Source organism: Strix uralensis, chromosome Z (genome assembly GCF_047716275.1).
Source record: "Strix uralensis isolate ZFMK-TIS-50842 chromosome Z, bStrUra1, whole genome shotgun sequence".
Lineage (NCBI taxonomy): Eukaryota > Metazoa > Chordata > Aves > Strigiformes > Strigidae > Strix > Strix uralensis.
The window spans coordinates 101,633,928-101,655,435 of record NC_134012.1 but is presented as its reverse complement, the minus strand read 5'-3'; the positions used below and the strand labels follow the sequence as shown (position 1 = coordinate 101,655,435).

The 21,508-nt window shown below is 47.5% G+C and overlaps 1 protein-coding gene across 14 annotated transcripts in view; it reads left to right on the top strand.

Moving 5' to 3' along the window:
• The window catches only part of TCF4 (transcription factor 4), a 240,276-nt gene that overhangs the window by 170,477 nt on the left and 48,291 nt on the right, over positions 1–21,508 (top strand). The window contains exon 1 of one of the 14 annotated variants that reach the window (XM_074856964.1): positions 268–498. The exons of 12 other annotated variants lie outside the window; for them this stretch is intronic. In XM_074856964.1, coding sequence (XP_074713065.1) covers positions 328–498 — 171 coding nt within the window. In that variant the 5' untranslated portion in view covers positions 268–327. Of the gene's footprint in view, positions 1–267; positions 499–21,508 lie in introns of those variants that run through there. One more of the 14 variants, XM_074856962.1, reaches the window with a different exon arrangement.

Sequence of the window (21,508 nt, the reverse complement as noted above, 5' to 3'; positions counted from 1 at the left end):
AAAAGGAAAAAAAAAGGGAAGAAAAAAAAAAAAAAGGAGAGAGCGAGGGAGCGGGCGAGGGAGAGGGGGAGGTAATTAAGCGCATTTGTATTCCGCTCGGTAATGGGCCCCGGCTCCGCGGCCCCGCGGGCGGCCGGCGGGGAGCGTGCGCGGGCGCGGGGCGGTGCGCGGGTGCGGGGCGGGAGGTTGAAGGGAAAAGGGGGGGGGGTTGGAGGGGAAAGGGGTGGGGGGGGAGGTTGGGGGGGGGGGGGGGGCGCGCAGCCTCCGCCCCCGCGCGGCGAATGGTCTCGCCCTGCTTTGCATATTGAGCGCGCCTGGCCCGGCCAGATGGGAACATGCGAGTGGAGGAATTGTTGTGAAAAAAGGGAGAGCGAGTTTGAAATAAAAGTTCCGCGAGCGGGAGCGGAGGGGGACGGCGGCGGCGGGACCATGTACTGCGCATACACGATCCCCGGCATGGGCGGCAACTCTTTGATGTACTACTATAATGGGAAAGCGGTAAGCTGGCGCTGTAATTAAAGGTGTAATTGGGACAAGTTTTATGGTGGCGGGAACGAGCATCCTCCGCGCCCCTCCGCGCCGCGCTGCCAGGGGCCCCCGGCCGGCCTGGAAGGAGGGCTGGGGGTGGGGGGGGCTGGCTTTTCTTCGCTTGCTTTTTTAAAAATAATCAGTACACTCGGGATTAAAAGTTTGGGGGGAAGTCAAAATAGCGCAAAGGGGGAAAAATAATGAAGGAGGGTGGGAGCGGAGCGGGGCTGCGCGGCCGCGGAACCGGCGGGCACTTAGTAGCCCCCGCGGGGCCAGCGTGGGGCTGGGAGTCCTCCTCAAAAAGTGCCCGTAAAATAACGGAAAATGAGGGGGAAAAAAAAAAAGCCCCATTCCCGCCCGCATTGTAGTGACTTGTCTCTGCCGTCTGACTTCGGTCCTTCTTTTTTTTTTTTTTTTTTTTTTTCTTTTCCCCCCCTTCCAACAGAAACACTTTATTTAAGAAAAAAAAAAAGTGTCTGGTATTTTGTGCATAACCCCAGCAGAAGGTTTATACTTGCCATCTGGAGGTTTATTTTTTTTCTCTGGCTGGGTCTTGAGAAGGAAAAGTATTTCAGTATATTTTAAAATATTTGGGGGGAGGGGGAAGGGCGAGGTAAGGAGGGGAACTGTTGCTTGAAGGGAGAGGAAAATAAAATTTGGAAATGCTGGGAAGAGGGAGGGCAGCGCGTGGGGGGGAGCGGGCTGCGCAAACTGCTCCAGTCTCTGTTCTTTCAACTTTTCGTTTCATCTGATCCCAATCAGGGCGGCGTAGTTAGGCCAGAAGGGAACTGCTGGAGTTTAAACCCGGGCCCGCTTGGGACGGAGGGGATGGAGCAAACTGAATTCCCCTGCCCGGGCGCGTGGGGATGTGTCGGCATGTGTGCCCTGGGCAGGCTCTGCTCCCCCAGCTCCAGTGGTTGCGGACGGAAAGCCGCTCTCCTGAATGAACATCTGGTTGAATAACTGAGATTTTTTTTGTTGTCGTCGTCGTTAAATATTGCTGGCGAGAGCTGTGGGCCTCGTCTCTTGGTTTGAATGTTTTGCAAATGATACGTTGCGGTGATGCAGGACGTGGGTAGTAAACGGAGGGAAATCTGCGCAGGAAAAAACAATAGATTTCAAATCATTAAAATGCCCCAAATAAATTTTCATTCATTTAATGCAGGGTGCTTTTTTTATATATTTTTTAAAAATTTTTTACATTAGTTATTCCTATTCCAGAGCTCTTAAGGCTACCCCTAAAGCCTACCTGACATTCCCATGCATGGCAGGGCCAGCCGGCCTCACCAGCTTTAAAAGAAAAAGTTCCTAAACGCTGCTATTCATCCTCAGTAAGTAATAAAATCCTGGCGACGGCAGCCTGCGAGCAGGAAGCAGTGCTGCACAGCGCTGGCGCAGCGGCAGCGCTCCGGTAAACAATTTTCCACACTTCGCCCAACTTCATTTTTGGGATTTTTCTTGCGGGGGGCGAGATGGCGTGCTTGACGAGCGACGTGGGGGTGGGAGCTGGGGTTTTCCTTTTGTTTTGGGGTGCGGGGGTTTTTTTTTCCCTTCGTTCTAATTGTATATTTGGTGTCGGTTTCTTTTTTAGTTGGTTTTTTTTTTTTTGAAGTAACTAGAAAACCAGAGGCCCGGCCTGCGTGGCGAGCGGCCCCACGGGCCGTGGCACCGCGGCTGGGGACGCTGAGGCCGTGATGCCGCCCGGTCGTGCCAGCCGCCTGTCGTACTTACATAAAACTGCAGAATATGACATCAGAGGGCTGAGAAACCCCCCTCGGCTTGCCAGGCCTTTTCCCTTCTTCTTTGTGTTTTTCAGAAGGTGGGAGCTCGTAAAAACCCAGGGTGGCTCCGTCACGGGAGATGTTATTTCTGAGCACCGGGGGAAGGTGCTGGTGAAAAGCCAACGCGGCCTCGGCGCTGCTGGGAGAGCACAAAGAGAGGGGCGAGGGTCGGGGGGACGGGCAGCCCTGGCAGCGGTGCCCGCTCCGGCATTCCCGGGGCGCCGGGAAAAGACCCTGGGAGCCGCGGGAGCGGGGGGACGAGGCCGGCACCGCAGCCTTTGGGAAGGCAGGCTGCGGGGAGGGGGGGCGAGAAAGTATTTCTGCGTCCACTTGACAAGCAGATTTTTGTGTTTTATAGAGCCGGCATTGTTCTGGCTCCGGTTCCGCATTGTGCAGCTCTTGATGCGGTGCCAGGCAGCGTGCGGAGAGCGGGGATGCCATGCATTAATTGTTCAACGCCTCGTCGAAAGGACCCGCCGCTCTTGGGGCTGCACGGCTCTCGCCCAGTTGTTGGAGCAGAGCAGGGGCTGCTCTGTCTCGCACAAGTTTCCTTGTGCAGGAAAGACAGAGTTCTGAATTCCTTCCTTTTTTTTTCTCCCCCACCCCCCCCCCCCCTTTTTTTTTTTTTCCCAGTGACAAGTCAATTACTTGTTTAAATTCAGTTTGAACTCTCTGAACTGCGAGCAGGCAGCGGAAGCAGGTCTTCCCTGGGAATAAACAAAAGAAGAAAAAAATGCAAAATCATTCCAAAGCCCTCTGAATCGAAGTTGCTGTGGGAAGAGGAGTGCAGTTGGGTACAGGAGTCACAAAAAATGGCTGGAAAAAAATTCAACTGCCATAAACGCAAGCTTTGCAGAACATGTTTTCTGCAACTTGCTTTTTTTTTTTCCTCGCTCGCAGGGCGTTTTAGGAGAGCTTACTCTATGGGAGAGCACTTTTTGCCTTTAACTATTTACTGATGTTCATCGGTAAGAAATCTTTTCCTTCACATCTCTTGCGATAGAGGATATTTGTTTTAGAAAATCGTAAAGCAATAGCAAACCTGCCAGTGTCAAATAACAGAGTGTGAAGATAAGCTAGTGCTTGCTGATCACACTGATGGTGTCATGTTGGGCTCTTGATTCACCTTTTTTCCCTAAAATACTATAAAAAAGACATTTTAGCAAAGGAGTTTAGAAGTGTGCGCACCGTTAGCAGTGACTAACTAGATGAACGCTTGGATTCTGTTGGAAGCAGTGAGACAACAAGAGCCATTTTTTCCCCGAAGCCTTGCTGCTTGTTACCCGAGATGTGGGTGATATTTTAGGGTATGCACATCACCTGGAAGGGGGTGGCTGCAGGATTGCTGTCTAAACTTGATTTTCAGCATTGCTTCTTTTCCATTGCATCTCCCCGAGATTTTAATAAAGTATTATTTGGTCAGAGACAATCTATTGAAATGCATGGAACTATAAAGCAGAAATTATTGCAAATGGAAATGAAAACCAAAAGTGGCAAAATTTTCTTTTAATGGTATCTTAAGATCACATCATCAGCTCCCACCATGCGCATGTGTTAAATCATATAGGGAAACCTATAATTATTGTAATTGCTCTTTTTGCTTTATCCTAACAAGCTTCAACCCATCTCTCAAACTAGTTGTTTTGAAATAGTTATTTGTCAAGTCATCAAATCACAAAAAGTAAATGCTAATGAGTTTTTCCTGTTTACATTCTGTCTGCTATTCTTATTATAAAGCTTTTCAACTCCATAAAGTTCCTAGATGAAGATGAATGCTCCATGGTATCATTCCTGCTAATAGGCTAGGCCAAAGAGTGTAATAATTCCATGTACCACGCTTAATAATGACAAGTGAGGAGTTGTGAATGGCACGAGGCTGGCGTCGCTCTGGGAACGGCGCGGAGAAAGTTTTCTTTTTGAGCCCGAGGAGGAAGAAATCTCCAAATCGAACTGAGAGAGACCCTTGTACTTGCACCCTTCTGGCTGAACCGGCAGTAATTCAGCGTGATGTTTATGGCTCATCTTTGTTTAAAGAAACGTCAGCGTTTCATTCGCTGGGAATATTGTGGAGTACTGACACGCAGATCATAAAAACATATTTATTAGCAAAAGTTACAAGGTACTTTAAACTATTTCCGAAGTGTAGGGATAGATTTTGTAACGAGTAGGGCTAAATTTACAACTCCTTCATCAAATTGCATCCACATACGGGTAGCTGGGGCTGCATGATTTGAAATCCATCTGTGGAGGTATATACGTGTGCATATAGAAATGCTCCCGCTTTTCAGGATTGGGAGTAAAAGCCGGAATATCTAGAAGACTTTTCCAGTATTTGTGGGGTTTACGGAAGGGCTGTGTGTTTATATCCTAAATTAATATAATCTTGCAGGCTCCCTACTGATAACAAGAAAACAAAATTCTGGAAATTCCAGCTGTATACCTAAACCTATACATACACACACATTCTGACACAATCAGTGGTTTTGTGTTTTACATTCTGGAGGAAGGGACGGGAGAGAAAACAAATTTATTCTGCATCTTTTGAGTTTGCAGAAATAACTGTAGCCCTGTTTTTAAGGGTCAGGATACCTCACTATTGAATTAAAATTTACACTTGGCAGGTCTGATCGCTTTCTGCCCCGTTGTACGTGATGGAAATATGAGTGGCCTCGTGTTTGCAAAGCTGGAGTTTTGCTGAAATATTTTAGGAATTATTAAAGCTTTAGTATTCTTGCAGGATGTTACGTTGAATCTTAGTTTTAAATATGCTTTGCATATGCTGATCACAAGTGAACTTCACCTCTTCATCTGTGCCAGTTTGGAAATTATTATGGTGGGGCTTTTTCTCAAAAAGAAATTATAAATAGAATTTTATTTTATTTGGTTATAGATTGATGGTAGACATGGAAAATGATGGTAGGGTGTTGACATCTTATAATAGTGTATATTACGAGCTGCTTTTTTGTGGGCAGGGCTGGGGGGGTTAACAAAAGATCTAATGGCTGGTGCAGTCTTTAAATACCTTTCCAATTGATCTACAGGAAATTGTGCAGAAGAATTGTTTGTTTCCTGTTTCAGTATAAATCTGGTTTGCATTAGACTTGGTTTACTGTAAAATTGCCTTGGCACTTTGGAGACACGGGATTTGGCTCTTTTGCATGGGGAATTTATTTTGAAAAGTGAATATTTTACCCCACGTTGGCCAGTTTCTGATTTTATGATACTGTGTTGCTAATGGAACTTTTTTTTCTTTTTTTTTTTTTTTTCTTTTTTTTTTTCCCCCCCCCCCGGCCTTTGAAGTTTTGCAGCCTGGCGGGGTGGTGGGAAAGGTGACGGCGGTGCAGCTCGGTGGGGAAGGTAGCACGGGCTGGGGCAGCCTCTCTGCAGCCAGGCTGAAATACTGTGGGAAACTGCTGCCGGCACAGGGTACCTGCTCCCAATTGCCCTTCCTTTGCCTGGCTTTTCCGTTCTTTTCCCCTTAAAATCATCCTTTCAAAATTCCACTGCCACATAACTGTATTTTAATATGTCATTGCCAACGCTAATAAAAATCATCATGCGCTTCTGCTGAAAATAATCTCCTGTACAGCCAGAAGCCGTATTTAACAAACATTGGCTAGTGTATGCCCAGTGTTTTCGTCTCAAAAGTGTTTGTATTTATTATTGTTTGGTTAATCAAAAGATCTGCCATCCCGGATAGCTGAGAACATTACGTCAGAAATGATCTCTCGCTCTGTTGTGCTCCTTTTTACGGTGGAGAAATTCTCAGGCTCATTAAAAAGTTTCTGTAAGTCTCTCGGGGTTCAGTGTGGAGACGGCTTTCTCAGACCTCAGCAGGTATCTCAAAATATTTAGCATCCAGCTTTGTTCTGGCATAGCAAGTCAGAATCATCCAGAAATCCCAAAGCATACGTTTCACTGGGAAATGCTTCTCCCCCAAAATTCAGGGCAGGTCTTGCTTTTCTCAACTTACTGAATTTATGCATCTTCGTTTGTAAGTACCTTGGGTTGGGTTTTTTGGGGAGGGGGAGCTGTTTGTTTCTGCGTTTGTTTTTTTCCGTGTGTGGGTTTTTTTGTTGTTGTTGTTGGTTTTCCTGAGCAAGTATCATTGCAGCGTTATCTCCTGTAAGTTAAAGAGACTTTTAAAGTTGGAATTTGGCTGCAGGAGGCGCAGAATCAGCCCTTTGGTCTTGAGGGATTTGTCCTTTTGTGCTGGGGGTTGCCTGGTTTCCTAAGGCCCAGCTTTGGCTCTAGATGCTGTCGGTTTTTTCCCAGGCGGAGGTGTCCACGTGAAATACAGCGTGCAGAGCACAAATCTTCCACCTACATTTTAAACTCGTACGCATCCAAATACACTCTGCAGTTTGTTGCGTGCAGTTTGGGGCTTGAGCTTTGAATTCTTTCCGCTATAAGGACTTTCGCCTATAAAATTAATAATACTTTTTTTTTTAAAAAAAAAAAAAAAAAAGGAAAAAAAAACCAAACCCTCCCCGAAGTTTGAGTAGAGGAAATTTCATACACCTGCAGAGCTTTATTAGGTGTCTGCACAGGAGTGGGACTGGTGTGAGAACTCATGTGCACAGGATGAAATTGTTCTTTAAACCGCGGGCTGCTCTCGGGGTAATGAAAAGCAGCTGAAGAGGAGAAGAGGGGTCCCTCGCCCCCCGGGGAGGCAGGAGCGGAGGCGGGTGCTGCCCGCGGGGGCAGAGGGGACGGGAGGGATCCCCGCCAGCGTTTTGACGGGGCTTTTTCACCTCGGCGGGGACGGCAGAGCAGCATCGGTGCGCGCCGGCCGCAGCCCTGACAAAGGGATGTCCGCAGTGAAAACACAAATCTTCCTGCTTTAAAAATAGCGCTTTGCTCTCGAAGGGGCCTTCCGTAATTGCAGTTAAAGGAGTTTATCCAGCATCTGGTGAATCATCGTTATTAAATTCTGTTATTAGCCCTATAGGTTGGGTTTCTTTTTTTCCCCTGAAATCCAGGAGAGCAGCAGTCGTACCTCCCGGGAGACACAGTGCACAAATAACTCGTCCCTCAAGGACAACCTCATGGAAAAGGTCTTGTGCAGTGTGTTTAGTAACCACCCCCCCCCCTTTTTTTTTTTTTTTCTTCCAAAAAAGAATAATGCTGAATTACTCAATGGCTTTCTAATGAATAAAACAAACCAAATTGATGTAACATGCATATTTAAACCCATTCAGTGAAGTACTGACGTGATTAAAATAATCAAATGTATGACTTAAAAAATGAAAAAAAGCAAAGTTCTGCACCCCGTTATTTTACTGACTTTCAACTCTAAATTGCAGAAATGTTTACGTGCCTCATGGCATTATGAAGCTAAACTGCCAAATCGGAGGGAAAAAGTTGCTTGCCCAGCACATGGTGGTTAGTGCACCTGTCATCACGGGGGAGAGGGCTGCGTGGGGCCACGGGTGCGTTTAAAGCGCAGGTTTGCTTTTTGCAGTAGCTCGTTCTTGCAGTCAAGTGATTAACAGGCTTTCAAAAATCTTAGGCAGCTTCGAGGGGAAAAAAAAAAAAAATGCAAATACAGGGAGAGGGGTAGTACTCTCTGATACCTGCTGCACGAGGTCCCCGCGAGCAAATAAAAGCGCAGATAAAGGTGTTTGCGTGTGGAACGAATTGCACACAACGAGAGCCTGTAGTTTTCAAAGGATTTGTGTGATGAGCAGCAGAGAGCATTAATCTAGGTGAGAATCCCAGCTAGGTAAGGCTAAAACTGCTTTAATACAACTGCTGCCAAGTGCTGCTTTGGTGCAGTTGGAAGTGTGCTGGTGTGTTTTTCCCCGCTGATCCCGGAGCCTCCCGGATGCCGCCGTCCCGAGGAGACGCTCGGGTGCCAGCCCAGGAGCCCATCATTGCCTTCCCTTCCCAGGGCTTACCTATTTTTTCCTCTTCTTTTCTGCGTTTTAGCTAAATACTTGTTATTGTGCTCTCTGCTTCTTACAGTCTTTAATTTGGTTGTTGGGAACAAGAATTAAGAAATATTCCAGTTCAGCTGCTCTGAAACGTTGCTCTACCCCCACGTAAAATAGGTAGGATATAAGAGTTGAAGAAGAAATGATTAAGCTATCAATGTCTTTTAAGTGGTGGTTGGTTGAGGTGCTTAGACAATTACACATTTTGAGTTACAGAACGATTTGAATTCCTGTGATTTCTGAACACCTGATACGTATCGCGTCTCTCTTACATCCCCTCCAGCTTCGCAGTGCAACGCTCGCATAAATCCATCCTCAATCTTGCGGTGGCTGTTGGACTCGAGATTTTTCAGAATTAACGCTATTTCCAGCATGAAAAAAGATTCCTCAGCTGTGGCAGAGGGGAGGGAGGGGGGATGCAACCAGAAAACCAAACGTATTCCTTGCTGTTTTAAACCTTGCTGGTGCTTAGAGCGGGCTGGCATGGCACGGTTCGGCACCGGAGCCCGTTAGGAGCCAGCCCCGTGCTCCCGGTGCCGGTCCTGCGGGAAGTTTGGCCGGCGAAGGGCGGGATAAGTGTGGCTCAGCCATCTTCCCCCCCCCCCAGCCCGTTACGTTTGCAGCACGTCCCCGTGTGTGGTTTGGGAACGGGGACAGCTGCGAGGCTCCGCGTGGTGGCAGCTGCTGGGATGCAAAACTGATTTTTTTTTTTTTTGATTTTTTTTTTTTTTTTTTTTTTTTGCGCCTTTGAACACCTGAAAAAGAGACAGGGGTAGCACCGAAAACTGAAATAACAAAAGCTGATGCGGGTTGCTTCGGGAGAGCCATCCCGCTTCCCAGCAGTCGCATAATGAAACGCAGCCGTTGCCTGACGGGGATGGCCAGGAGCCCACGCGCGGTCCCACGACCCCTCGCAGGGGGTGCAGGGGAGTTTCTGGGGTGTGGGGGCCAGGACCCCGCTGCCTGCGTGCCCGGCTGCTCCCAGACAAGGTTGCTCACCACGTGTAATACCATTTTTTCTTTTTTTTCTTTCCCACTGTTTGAGAGCTCTAACTCATAAATAAACGTCTCCAGGACAAAAACTTGCTGGTTGTTGTCTTTATCAGGAGAACAGCTACAAATGGTGGGGATGGTTTTTTGTTTGACTTCCTCACTTAGTATTTGACGAACTGTTGGTCATTTCAGAAGTTAAATACATGGTGTTTTCAGTGGTTCCTTAGAATACAACGCTTCTGTGCTAATCTACTTCGGGCAGAGTTTGGGTGCAAGGTGACTGGTCCCAGGTCCTGGTGGCCAGTAGCCACCATCTGTTGGGATGATCTTTTTTTTTTTTTCTTCCCCTTTTTTTTTTTTTTTTTCTTTCTCCTTTTTTCTCTTCAGCCCACCCTTTCTCACACCAGTGACACATGTATTAGAGGGGGGGGTTGCTTCTGATCAGAAAGGCGGTGGAGGTGGCCGCTGCTCAGCATCTTTGTGACTACAGAGAATTCATATTCAGAACAGTCGTAGGAACTGTAGGATAATACTCTGCTTCAGCATCGTGAAGAAATAAATACACCACACACACACACACACCCCCCCCCCATTCCTGGGGAGCAGCATCTCCCCTGGTTAACGAATCTGCGAGCGCCGTGCCAGCACACATCTGTCTCCTGAAGAAGGGCTGTTGATTCTGCCAAAGCCAAGAGAGGGCACCTTGTAGGGGAAAATAAAATTACACATGTATAGACAGCTCTGTACTGATCACTTCTGGCAGAAGCCTGTTTCTGATAATCCCCCTCGCTGCCTGAGCCACACACACAGATCTGTGGAAGCCGGAATACAAAATAAGTTCTGCTGCTCCGATTGCATGCAGAGATCTGCCACAGTTTTGAGGTTGCAGTTGTAGATCTTCAAAAGATCTAGACTGAGGTCTTTAATTTGGTATGCTATTAACTCATAGGATGGTAATTTGCTTTCAGTGTCTTGGTGTCTTATTTATAGCCTGAACTATTTTTCATGGCAACTTTTACTGTGCTAGGGAGGGGGGGAAAAAAAAAAGGAATGAAAGATCTAGTACATAAAATCACGCCATGTTAAACCATCCTTTTTGTGTCCTCTATTTGATCTGGGAGGAAATCACAGCATTTTTAGTTTCATGGGACAAAGTCCTCAATCCAGGGGGAATAGCCTGTGCCTGCCCCCGTACAGCGCTGGGCGCTGGCCGGGATGCAGGGATGTGTGGTCCCTGCGAGCCCCAGCCCGGCTCCAGCACCACAACAGCCCCAGCGTTTACATTTTTTTTGTTTACAAGCAGATTATAAATGCTTTCAAAGCACGACTGTTCTCTAATGAAAAATATTTTGGGGAAGTTCAGAAAGTTTACTGCGGAAAGAGCGAACCGTGACAACTGGGCTGCTGGCTCAGTCCTCGCATTTCTGAATTGCCTTGAATGGGTGTCTTAAATATTACCTATGTGCTTCTGGACTTGCACTGTTTGTAACATCTTGGTGTCCAGCCTGATGTCCTGGTCACCCAGTGCAATTTTATAAGGTATTGGGTACTTAGTCGAGCTGTCATGTGCAGAAAAAGGGCTTTTTTTGTTGTTTTTTAATCTCCAGTAAGACGTAGACCAGATTCCCGTAAGCACGTACACGCATGCGGTGGCTTCATTGGAAATATTCATGTGCTTAAATCTGTGCATACTAAAGCTCCCAGCTGGAGGAGATCCCAGGACTCTTACTTGCAAAAAAAAAAAAAAAAAAAGGGAATTGTAAACACAGACTTTCATGTGTGTGCTGGTGTGTTTGCAGTTAGGAGCACGCAGGTGGGAGGTTTGAAAATGTCCCTCTCTGGTGCTTCCTTCAGAACGGTTGGAAGGTTGAAGGGTTTTGGTTGAAGGGTTTTGGTTGAAGGGTTTTGGTTGAAGGGTTTTGGTTGAAGGGTTTTGGTTGAAGGGTTTTGGTTGAAGGGTTTGGTTGATGGATTTTGGTTGAAGGGTTTGGTTGATAGATTTTGGTTGAAGGGTTTGGTTGAAGGGTTTGGTTGAAGGGTTTGGTTGAAGGGTTTGGTTGAAGGGTTTGGTTGATGGATTTTGGTTGAAGGGTTTGGTTGAAGGGTTCGATTCCCTTCCCGTTGGCCAGAGAAGTGGCCATTACCCTTTGGGAAATGCCGGCGATGGCCTGTGCCGACGCCTGGTGCGGTTAATAAAAGCCCTCAAAGGCAGCGGGTGTTACGGGGACTACCTGTGCTGGTGGGAGTTTGGCTTCTGAACGCCTGGGGCAGGGGGGATTTAACCCTTTAACTCCACCTCAGCAGGCAGGGGCTCAGTCCTGTGGCCTCCCCTCCTTGGGGCACGATCCTGAAACAGCCCTGCCCCTCCGGGTGCTGAGGCCAGCGGAGTCCGTTAACAAGAGCTGGGGGACTTTTGAGCCCTGCTCTGTAATGGGAGGCACCTTCTTCTCTTTTCCCAGACATACGAGGCCTGCTAGTAGTAACGTAAAGATTGTTTTTTACAGATGAGCCATGAGAGAAATCCCCCAGTTATTCTTACACTCTCATTCTGCAACCATGGCATTGTTCAGCTTTATTTTTAAAATGGAGCCAACAGTTGTACCCCTGCAACAACTGCAGCTCCCAGGCTTTGCCCACTCCTCTTCGTGTTTAAGCAAAGCAGCGTACACCCCAAGGGAAGCTGGAAAGATTTATTCCGGTGCTGATGCCACAGCAGAGATGTCCTTGGGTCTGATGACGCCCATTTGCTAATAGGGAGGGAGTAATTGGTTTTCTGAGTAGCTCCTTTCCACTTGTGGTAGAGACGCATTTTTTTTGAAATATTGCTGTGTCAGAGTCCAAAGTCTGGTTCATAACCGTATTTACTTTGAGATACTGATTACGACAGCTAATGACTCCTTCATTAGAGTAGGAATACCTTTGGCTTGGCCTGTGGCTCTCCGCTAACAAGCTAATCTTTCACTGCTACTGGCAGCCCTGTATTCTAATGCCTCTTGCAATTTTTAGTTAGGATAGTCATATTTGCATAAACGCGTTCCCATTTTTTAAAATTGCATTTTGTACCTATCTTGTTTATCAGCTCCAGTGAGTGCAGAGGCTTTTCAGACACTCTTTTCTTGGTGAGACCGGGCATCGGGAGATAACAGTGTCGCAAACTGGCAGATGCTTTATCCTGGAGCTCGTGATGGGGTGCACAAACCATCGTTCTTCCCTTGCAATAATTATGGTGTTAAGAGGCATTTGTGTTGTGTGCTCTCTTTCAGCTTGCACCATGTTTGGTTCCTGTTATGCAAATACCGCTTTAAACTTAGAAATGCCAATTTGCATTAATATTTTGGTTTCATATAGCTAGCTATTGCACTGCAAAAACAAGTGCATTTTAATGAGCATTTGGCAGAATGTTAAAAAAAGATATGGTACTCATTAAATTCTATTCTATGAAATGCAGTAGTTTGTTGCCAAAAATCATTAGGATAAAATATAATGCAAGTTAAGGCCGCAAGTACAGCCCTCATCAAAGAGGGCTGCGACACTGTGGAGCTGCAGAGCCGCGGTGGCGTTTGCTGCATCATGCAAACTTTGCTCTCTAAACGAATCTGTGGCCCATCGCTACTTAGTTATTAAATTTCCTTCTCTGTGGATTTTTCTCTTTATTTTCTTCCTGCTTTGCAAAACGGGAATACTCGTGAACTCCCAACGTTTCTCCAAAGACTTCCCTGTCCCTTGGCCTTGCCAGGTCTAACCTTCCTGCTCTAAGCAAGCCCCTGTTGGCGTCTGATTCCTTTATCTGACCCCACAAACTTTTCAAAGACATAAACGCTAAATGCAGAAGCGATATTTCGGTCCCTAACGCGTTTCAGAGCTGAATTTTGCAGCCGACTTCTCATTAGGCGCAGGTTTCCTTCGGCACCCTCGAACCAGAGCCGCGCGTGAATCGACGGCTTTGTCAGGCCCGCGGCGTCGCTGCGGGTCAGCGGAGCTGCTCGGGAGACTCTTCTGGGTGCGGGGGAGCTTTTGGTAGAGTTTCCTGTAGTTGGTCAAAACGAAGTGTGGGTGTGTGCGTCTAGATACGCGCACCCATGGGTGCCCTCCCTCCGCCCAGCACCCCGTGCCAGGCAGCCGAGCGCTCGCTGGATTTTCCACCCCTGGGTCACTTATTCCCCTCTACGAAAATGCCTCTGCCTGGGAGACGGCTTCGCCCCGCGGAAGGAGGAATGTGAGCTGGGAAAGCTCGCCCTCCTCCGACACTTTTTTTCTCTTTTAAAAATTTTTTGGCCTATTAATATTGGAAATGCTTCCAAGGGTGATACTTGAGAAGCTGCTTTTCTGTAAGCTGGCTGAAGGAGGGCTAGGACAGGGTTAAATTAATTCTTTTCTTCATTACTCAGAAGTGATATAGACTTTTCTTTGACTAATGTAGCTTAATTAGTGGTCAATTAAAACTGAACATTGTTGAATTGAAGTTCTTTGATCAAAATCCTTGGCATGGTCTCCCTTTCTTTAACTAGCCACCATCTTGAATTCATTTGGAATCAGTAGTGTAAACAAGTTTAAAACTGGTTCTTTTATAAGAAGTCAGCAGGCTTGTATAGCTGTGGTTTCTTTCTTTTCCTTTTTTTTTTTTTTTAACTTCTGTAGGCGGCAATTCAAAGCAGTGTTAAATGAAAACAGTGCTACACCCTGAAAAGTGCATTTTTCAAAAAAAAAAAAAAAGTTGCATTAATTAATCAGGATTCAGTGGTTCCTCCTTGTTCCATTTCTTGTCATAATCTGTATTTCCTCTCTGGTGAATAATTTCGTTATTATCTGAAATATATCTTGTTTCATAATTGGGCAGCAGTTGTTCAGAGCGTGTTCAGGGACTCCACAGTCGACAAGCAAGTGAAAACAAAATTGGTAGAGAGAGGAACGTGTTTTAAAACCAGCACAGGGCCTTAGGTTTAATTAGAGAAGTGCAGCTTTAACTTCTGGTGATGTTGAACAGCAATAACTTAAGAAAAGACTTGATGCATCATTGGTGAATTTTGCTTGAGGGGTTATTTTAAGAATGACATCTGAGAAGGTTTCTGGTAAGTGAATGTTACGCTCAAGAAGGGCACAGTTCAGACCATGGTCATAATGTGTCCTCTCAAAGTATTTTGGGTTACATTTTTGTTGTTTAGCTAATATCAGTCATTTCAGCAGTAAGCTTGAACCAAAGATGAAAATGCTCAGTCATTGCTAAAAGCTTTGTGAAAAGTCACTGTTAAACGCCCAGCTTTATGAAAAGCTAAGTGGAGCTAGAACACGCCTGTCAGTGCTGACAGTGAATAAAGTCGATTTTTGAACAATGTTGAGTTTTTGATCAGCTGAGTTCTCTTTATAATACTGATGAAGCAGGCTGAGATTTTCAAAATACATGTATTTATCACTAGCTTTCCTCTAAATGCAGTCCTTTAAGCTACAGTATTCATACTTTTATAACACCTTATTAGTATTATTTCGCAGCTGAGCTGAATGAAGACTATGTTTTGGGGTTTTTTGTTTGTTTTTTTCTTTTTTAAGTTTTCCAGTTGTTTCCTCTCCGTGTCCTTGCTGGTTCCATCCCCGTGCTCTCGGGGCTGTCCCAGACTGTCCCAACTGGAGCCCATCGGTTTGAATCGCAGCCCCAGATTTTGGTGTGTTTGAGTATGTGACACTATTCACGCTTAGAAGACTCGATTCTGCAGGCTGTGCCTGGGCTGTTTTGTGTGCCTAATTTGTGTGCACAATTAACGGTGATTGCATAGCCCGGCTGTGTACAAAGGATTACGGAGCAGCGGCGCGGCGGAGTCGCGGGCACAAGTGCTTCATTTACATGCAGTCATGGTAATGGGGAAAACACAACTCGGAGCGTGTTTGAAAATCAGACCCCGAGAGTACCCTTCATTCAAAGTGCTTTTTAAACACTAGCAAACTAAACTTCTCAAATACAGCTGCGTGCAGCTCGGGCTATGAACCAGTGGAGCTTTAGAGCAGTATTTTTTTTTTTTTTTCTGATTTGAATCCGCCCATCTTCGCATGACAAAGTTTGAGTCAGACTGAGCCGAGCCCAAATCTGCATGTCAACCTTCTGCATTTCCCCATGGCCGCTTTTAAACCGTGCACGTTCACCCAGTCCTGATACTCTCGGTATTAATCAAGTTGGCTCAAAACCGCTCCCCCTCCCCGGCACGAGGTGCTCGCAGGCTGCTTTTCAAGTGCGATTCCTCCCCAAGAAATGAGGTTCAAGGCATTCGAACTTCTGATGCGTTTATTTAAGCCTGGCACTGCTGCGTGGACTTGGGCAGAGTGTAAATCTTTGTAGCCTGGTCTGGTGCTCGCTTGCAGCTGGGCGGGAGCTGGTCTCCCACCATCCCCTTCCCACCCTAATGCATTTACCTCGTCTTTTCGATCAAAATATTTTAGAACGTAAATCTCCCGCTGGAAATCATAATAGAGAAGTTTAAACAAATGACTTGCATATTTCCTAACTGCTTCTGCCTTGCTCTGGGCTTTAATTGTAGGAGGGACTAGGAGGAAATTGCTCTGCGGCGATGACATGAACAGATTTCTTTCTTTCTTTGAATGATGGCATTTTCAACTTTTAATCCCTTTCATCAGAAACTGGGTGAAAATCATAGTCCTAAACAATAATTAAAATAAAATTTCCATCTCTTGACAGAGAGAGAAATTGTTTATAGTAAATGTGCCTTTCAGCCTTCCCTCATGCCTTCTCCCAAAAGGGCTGATTAGGATGTAATAATTGGGGATGATAGCAGGAGGAAGACGACAATTCCATTTAATTAAAGATAATTTATTTTACTTTAACTTGGTGATGTCCCACATGAATAAGAGTAGATTTAGCAGATAGATTTATTAATGGGTACTGACATCTCTGCTGACATAAAAAGCAAACATTTTCTTTCCTCATTGTTTTTATTGTGTCTCGGCACCTGAAACGGCTGTCACCCCACTTCCCGCCGTTCCCGGAGATGAAGCCGTTTCCGCAGAGGGCACGGCTGGTGATTCATTACCCGCGATGGCTCTGAGGCGCTGGGTTTCAGCTCAGGACCCCCCTCTTCCTACAGAGCAAACCCGCAGGAAGGCGGAATGCGGTCTGGGCTCCTGGCTGCTCATGGCTGCAACCTTCCTTTCCGCTCGAGTTGGTTGAGCATCCAGTTACTCCGGAGTTCCCCAGTTCACGCAGAGGACTGGGCGAAATCCCGGCTTCTCGGGGGACGGGCAGGGGGTGGCACCCACCTCGCTGCCACCGCAGGGATGGGCTGGAGCCAGCGCACCTGGCACCCAACAGCAGGTCTGGCGTCCTAACTGCTAGTAGAGGAGCTTGTAGCCGATCTCCTGGGGATGCTCCATCAGCCCTAATCCTCAACGGTGGGATTTCCATCCCATCACCACTCTCCGGTGAAGCACGATTGCCTTCGGGTCGTCCCAGTCCCTCCCAGTGCACCCAGTTCAGCCCGCTCCCACTTGGGTCCCCTCTTTCCCTGCTGACGAGCACGATGACCCCGCAACCGGCTCTGCCGATTGACACCCGCCGTGAGGGTGCACCGTTGGGTGTACAACCCACCGCGCTCAGGAGCCTGTGGCGGGACTTCAGGCAAACAGATAAGGGCTAATTAATGATTGTATATGCTTTAAATTATTTGATCCCACTGTGCTAGGTAGATAACGACCAGAAACATTGGAAGATGGCAAAATTAAGGCTCTTTTCTTGTGGAGAGATTTGAGAGGAAAATATGGGCAGATGTCTGATACATTCACTGTCTCTGCATGTATTTGTAAACAGAGCATAGAAAATCAAAAAAAAAAAAACAAACCACAAAATGGTTCTCAAAAATGCAGTGGAGTAAAGGAAGTTAGAAAGCAGATCCCAAAAAGACGGAAAATGCATGAGATAGTCCTTTTCCTTTTCTTCATCTCTTTTGGGAACTCCTTTCCTAAAAAAAGAAATGCTTAAAAACGCACACTCTTACGTGAAATGTAAGAATTCACGTATGGAAACTGCCCCTGGAACTCAGCCAAGTGGCACCTTTGTTCTTTTCATCACTTTTATTCCTATTTTCCCACTCCTTTTCCTCTGCTCCCTCTTTATTGCTTTTTGGAGGTCTGGTTCTGCCTTGCTGAGCATCTGCAACTGTTGGAATCCTGGTCACTGCAGGACGTCAGCTTAATTTTTTAATTTTGTCCCATCTCTCCGGTCACACCCCTGGTTCTTTGTCCTTTCTTCCTACCCACTCGCTCTCGGTTTTGCTCTTTTGCTTCTCCTCCTGGCCGTGTCTCCTGCTCCTCCCCTGCGTCCTCGGGGCCCTTCCCTGAGCCCCACCGCCGCGAGGCCGATCCAGCGCTCACCGTGAGGGTTGCACGTTGGTTTACCCAAACCGGGTAAGTTGGCCAACTCTTTCCCTCCGCTCTTGAGTCACCTGCTCCTCCTCGGCTTTCATGGAGTCGGCGTCTCCAAAGTCTATCATCTTCTCTTTCCTCTTCTTGCATCTTCTGTGCTGGAATGTCTTCCCATCCCATTCTCCGATGCCCGCAGGGCTGGCGACGTGTCTCGGGGCTGGTCGCAGGTTCTCCAAGCCTCCCCCGCTCTCGTCCCTGGGACCTGGTGGCTTCAAAAAACGCCCAAAAAAGCAACACAAAAAAACCCAAAACCCAAACCCAGATGGCACAGCCATGCCCAGCTGCGTGTTGCTCAGCTGTGCCCAAGGTTTTGTGTCTGACGCTGCTCTTTGGTTCTGCCCATCTTGGCTGGTCTCGCTGCTGGGGGTGCCGGAGATCCCGGGCATCCCCCTTTGCCTTGTCCCTTCTGTAATATACTCTTAAAACCAGTGAGGTCTTTGTGCTGTGCCCATCGCTATGGCCCATCGCTACTTAGTTATTAAATTTCCTTTATTTTCTTTCTGCTTTGGTTCCCTCTTTTCATTCCTCATCCCTGGGGCTTCCTCTTGCCGTCCGTGGCCATTTCCCAGTCTCTCCTTAGCCACTCCTTCGTGCTCTCCTTTTCTTGCTGTTCTCGCTCTTCCTTTCCTTTCCTCTTGGAAACACTTGTGCTTTGGCGGGACCGTTTGGTGAGCTCTGCCTCCTGGTTGTCCAGGATCCCAGAAAAACGATGTTGTGTTAGAGCAGAATCCACCTGCGGTTCCCGACCCGGCTGGGGCGGTGGGTTTCGCTCTGGGAATGATCCGGGACAGCTGCCTGATAAAGACAAACGGCAGAAAGAAATTGGAGTCTGAATAGAAAATCTCCGGGTCTATTTATGTTATTGTTGCTTTTTTAGAGTGTGTGTTACTGCACAGGGATGACATAATGTTGTAATTTTTTTTTTTTTTTTTCCCCTCTCATTTAGTTGACCCCTTTTTAACTTTGGGCGTTCACGAGATGCAGTATTCAGCAGTCCCATCTGGAAGACATTTTAACTGAACAGGATCTGCGGACTTAGAGGATCATATAGGGTGGGATAAGGGGAAAAAAAAAAAAAGTCAGGCAGCTAATGTTTAGGGTATGCTGAGCGTGGGGCAGCTCTTTGTGTGAGCAGTGATTCCTGGTGGGAGCGGAACAACCAGCACGCAGCAAATAAGGTGGTTTGGTCCCGATCTCAGCATTTCCACCTCAAAACGAGCTGCGGTCTGTAAAGCTGGCACTTTGTAGTGGCTTTTGAGTCGACGTCAGGCTTTGCAAGTTCCTGCTCGATGGCGTTCGTGCGAGGGAGAGGAAACCCGGGGCCTGGCGGGAGGGAACGGGGATGTTTTGTAGGCGCCAGGCCGGTCCCGCACCAAACCCGCGCTTCGGGGAGCGCATCCGCGCCAGTGCCCCTGGTGCAAAACCTTCCCCGAGAGGCGTTCCAGTCCACGAGTCTCGCTCGGATTTTTTAATAAAAACGAGCAGCAGGAGAGGAGGTGGTCGCGGGACTAACCCTGCAGCCCGGAGTCGGGGGGGTTCGGTGCACGCCGCCGCAGACCTGGCGTCGATTAAAGGCCGTGGTACGAGCCACGATGCAAAGGAGACGGCGGGGGGGGGGGGGGGGGGGGGGGGGGGGGGGGGCGTGTGTGTGTGTGTGACCAGTCTCACACCTGCGCTCATTTTCTGCAGCACTAACGAACCTCCATCATTAACCCCCGGCCCCCGCGGGCCCTGCCGCCCTGGCTGCCGTACAGGTGGTTACCCTGACTCTGTACACTTGTTTTTCACGGTGCACCGTGCACTTAACGGCTCAGCGGGACCTGCAATTTCATACCCCTCACGGGGCCGGGGGGTGGTTTTGCATGTGCTTTTCTGCGTTGGGGCTCATATGGTCTCAATTACCATTTGATGGCAACGCCAGGCCCGAGGCCTTTCGCGTGTTTGTCCTGTGAGAAAGATCTGGAAGAGCCGACATCTGGTTTTGATTGCTGCAATTGCAGGTTGATAGAATAAACGCAGGGTGAGGTGGGTGGGTTTTCCTTCCGGCCCCTTCCAGGCCGGGCTGGTAATGCGCTTCATCAGCGCCCGCCGCCCCCGCGCCCCGCTCCTCTTCCTCTCCCCCCCCCCCCCACCTCCTCCTTCTCCGCTCACCCACAGCAACATGTGGCTGAAATTAGGGACCTGCGGTTTGAAAAGTGCCCTTCTGCTGGAAACCTGGAACAGGTCAGCCTGCGGAAAGGGGGGGTCTGCTCCTTGTGCGTATTAAAACACAGAATTATTATTTTTTAACTAAAAGCTGGGGAAATCCATCCCTAGCCTGGCAGAGCAGTCGCTGCTCTGATGGCAGAGCTGGGAGGAGTGAGGACAGCAGCTGAGTGTGTCTGTCGAGCGGGTGTAAAAGAAGATATCATGATCTTTTTTTTTTTTTAATATTTGATTTTTTTAATGTTGCTGGTGAGAGCGTTTCCCTCTGCGTGCCCTGGCTGGGGACCGTGCTGCTGCCCCGGGCGGTGCCACCCTGGTCCCGCGCTCGTCCCCCACGAGGTTTATTCTTCCTGACAGCTCTGATAGCCACTACGCTTTGCCTTTTGGTAATGCATTTATAATCTAATAAATGTTCTCGTTGAGATCTTAATTTTAAAGGAGTTTCGCCCTGTATTTTAAAGTCCCTGCACTGCTGATTGGTGGGTTTATTCTCTTCATAAATATTTCCTTATAGCAGGTACCTATTGAAGTGGATTGTTCCCTATGTGGAAATTAGCTGCTCTCAACCACGCTTGTGTTTTACAGCTTGTGCTTTACATTTGTGCCACACGTGCCAGGTAATAGATATTTTTCTGAATTTCACCTTGCCTGTGAAGGCCGGGATGGGGCTGCCCCAGCCCCGTCGCGCTGACGCATGCCCAAGGGATGCCCTCCCCTCCAGCCTGCCCCGCGCAGAGCATCTCGTGAGCAGGAAAACGGAGACACGCTTCAGTCTGAAGGGAAATTTTGAAATCTTCCGGCAACGGTGTGGCCAGTGCCTGAGAGCGGACGAGATGTGGAGGGAATTAAGGGCCAAGATGGAAAGGGAAAAGAAAATCCCCACCGGTGATGTCTGCGAGGGCTGGGCCGCAGCCCTGAGCTGTGGTGCTGGGGTTTCTCACCAGCACCAACCAGCGCACCTCCAGTTCGCTCAGTAGCTAATATTATGACTTACTACTGGGTGGTTTTAAGGCCATTTAGCCTTTATTCAGTGGATTCTGGATGCTCAAGGCTTGACCACGGAGAGCCCACGTGTGGTCCAGCCATCCTGGGGCGCTCGGCTCAGCAGCTCCGCAGAGCAGGTCTCCTGAATCCTGAAAAACAAAAGATGTTGGGAACATGTTCTGAGGACAGCAAGCTTTCCGGAAGAATTGAAGAAGAAAAGGTGTTTGGAACTTGCAGGCAGGCTCCCAAAAACGGCAACAATGTGATAATTTTTTCATCATGTCATATTACAGAATGGCGTGTTTTTCCCAGATCATTATTCATCATCTCTTCAAACCTCCCAGCATGAGTCAGAGTGATTTTCTAAATTCAGGCTCTCTTTTAAGAATATTAACATCTTTAAATCTATAATATATTTTCTGTCAAATCGGAAAGTCACTTGTACACATCCATGGTTTACTCTTTTGCCTTTTTGGAGACAGCATATTACCATTTTTTCCAGTGTCATAAATTTAACCTGTTTTACTTCCACTCTTCTGGATCAAGTTATTGGGTTGTTTTCTTTATCAACACTTACTCATGATAATTTATGTCTCTTTAAATGGGGTTATCGGGGCAGTTCCATCTTCGTAAAATTATCTGGCAAGCATTTTTGGACAG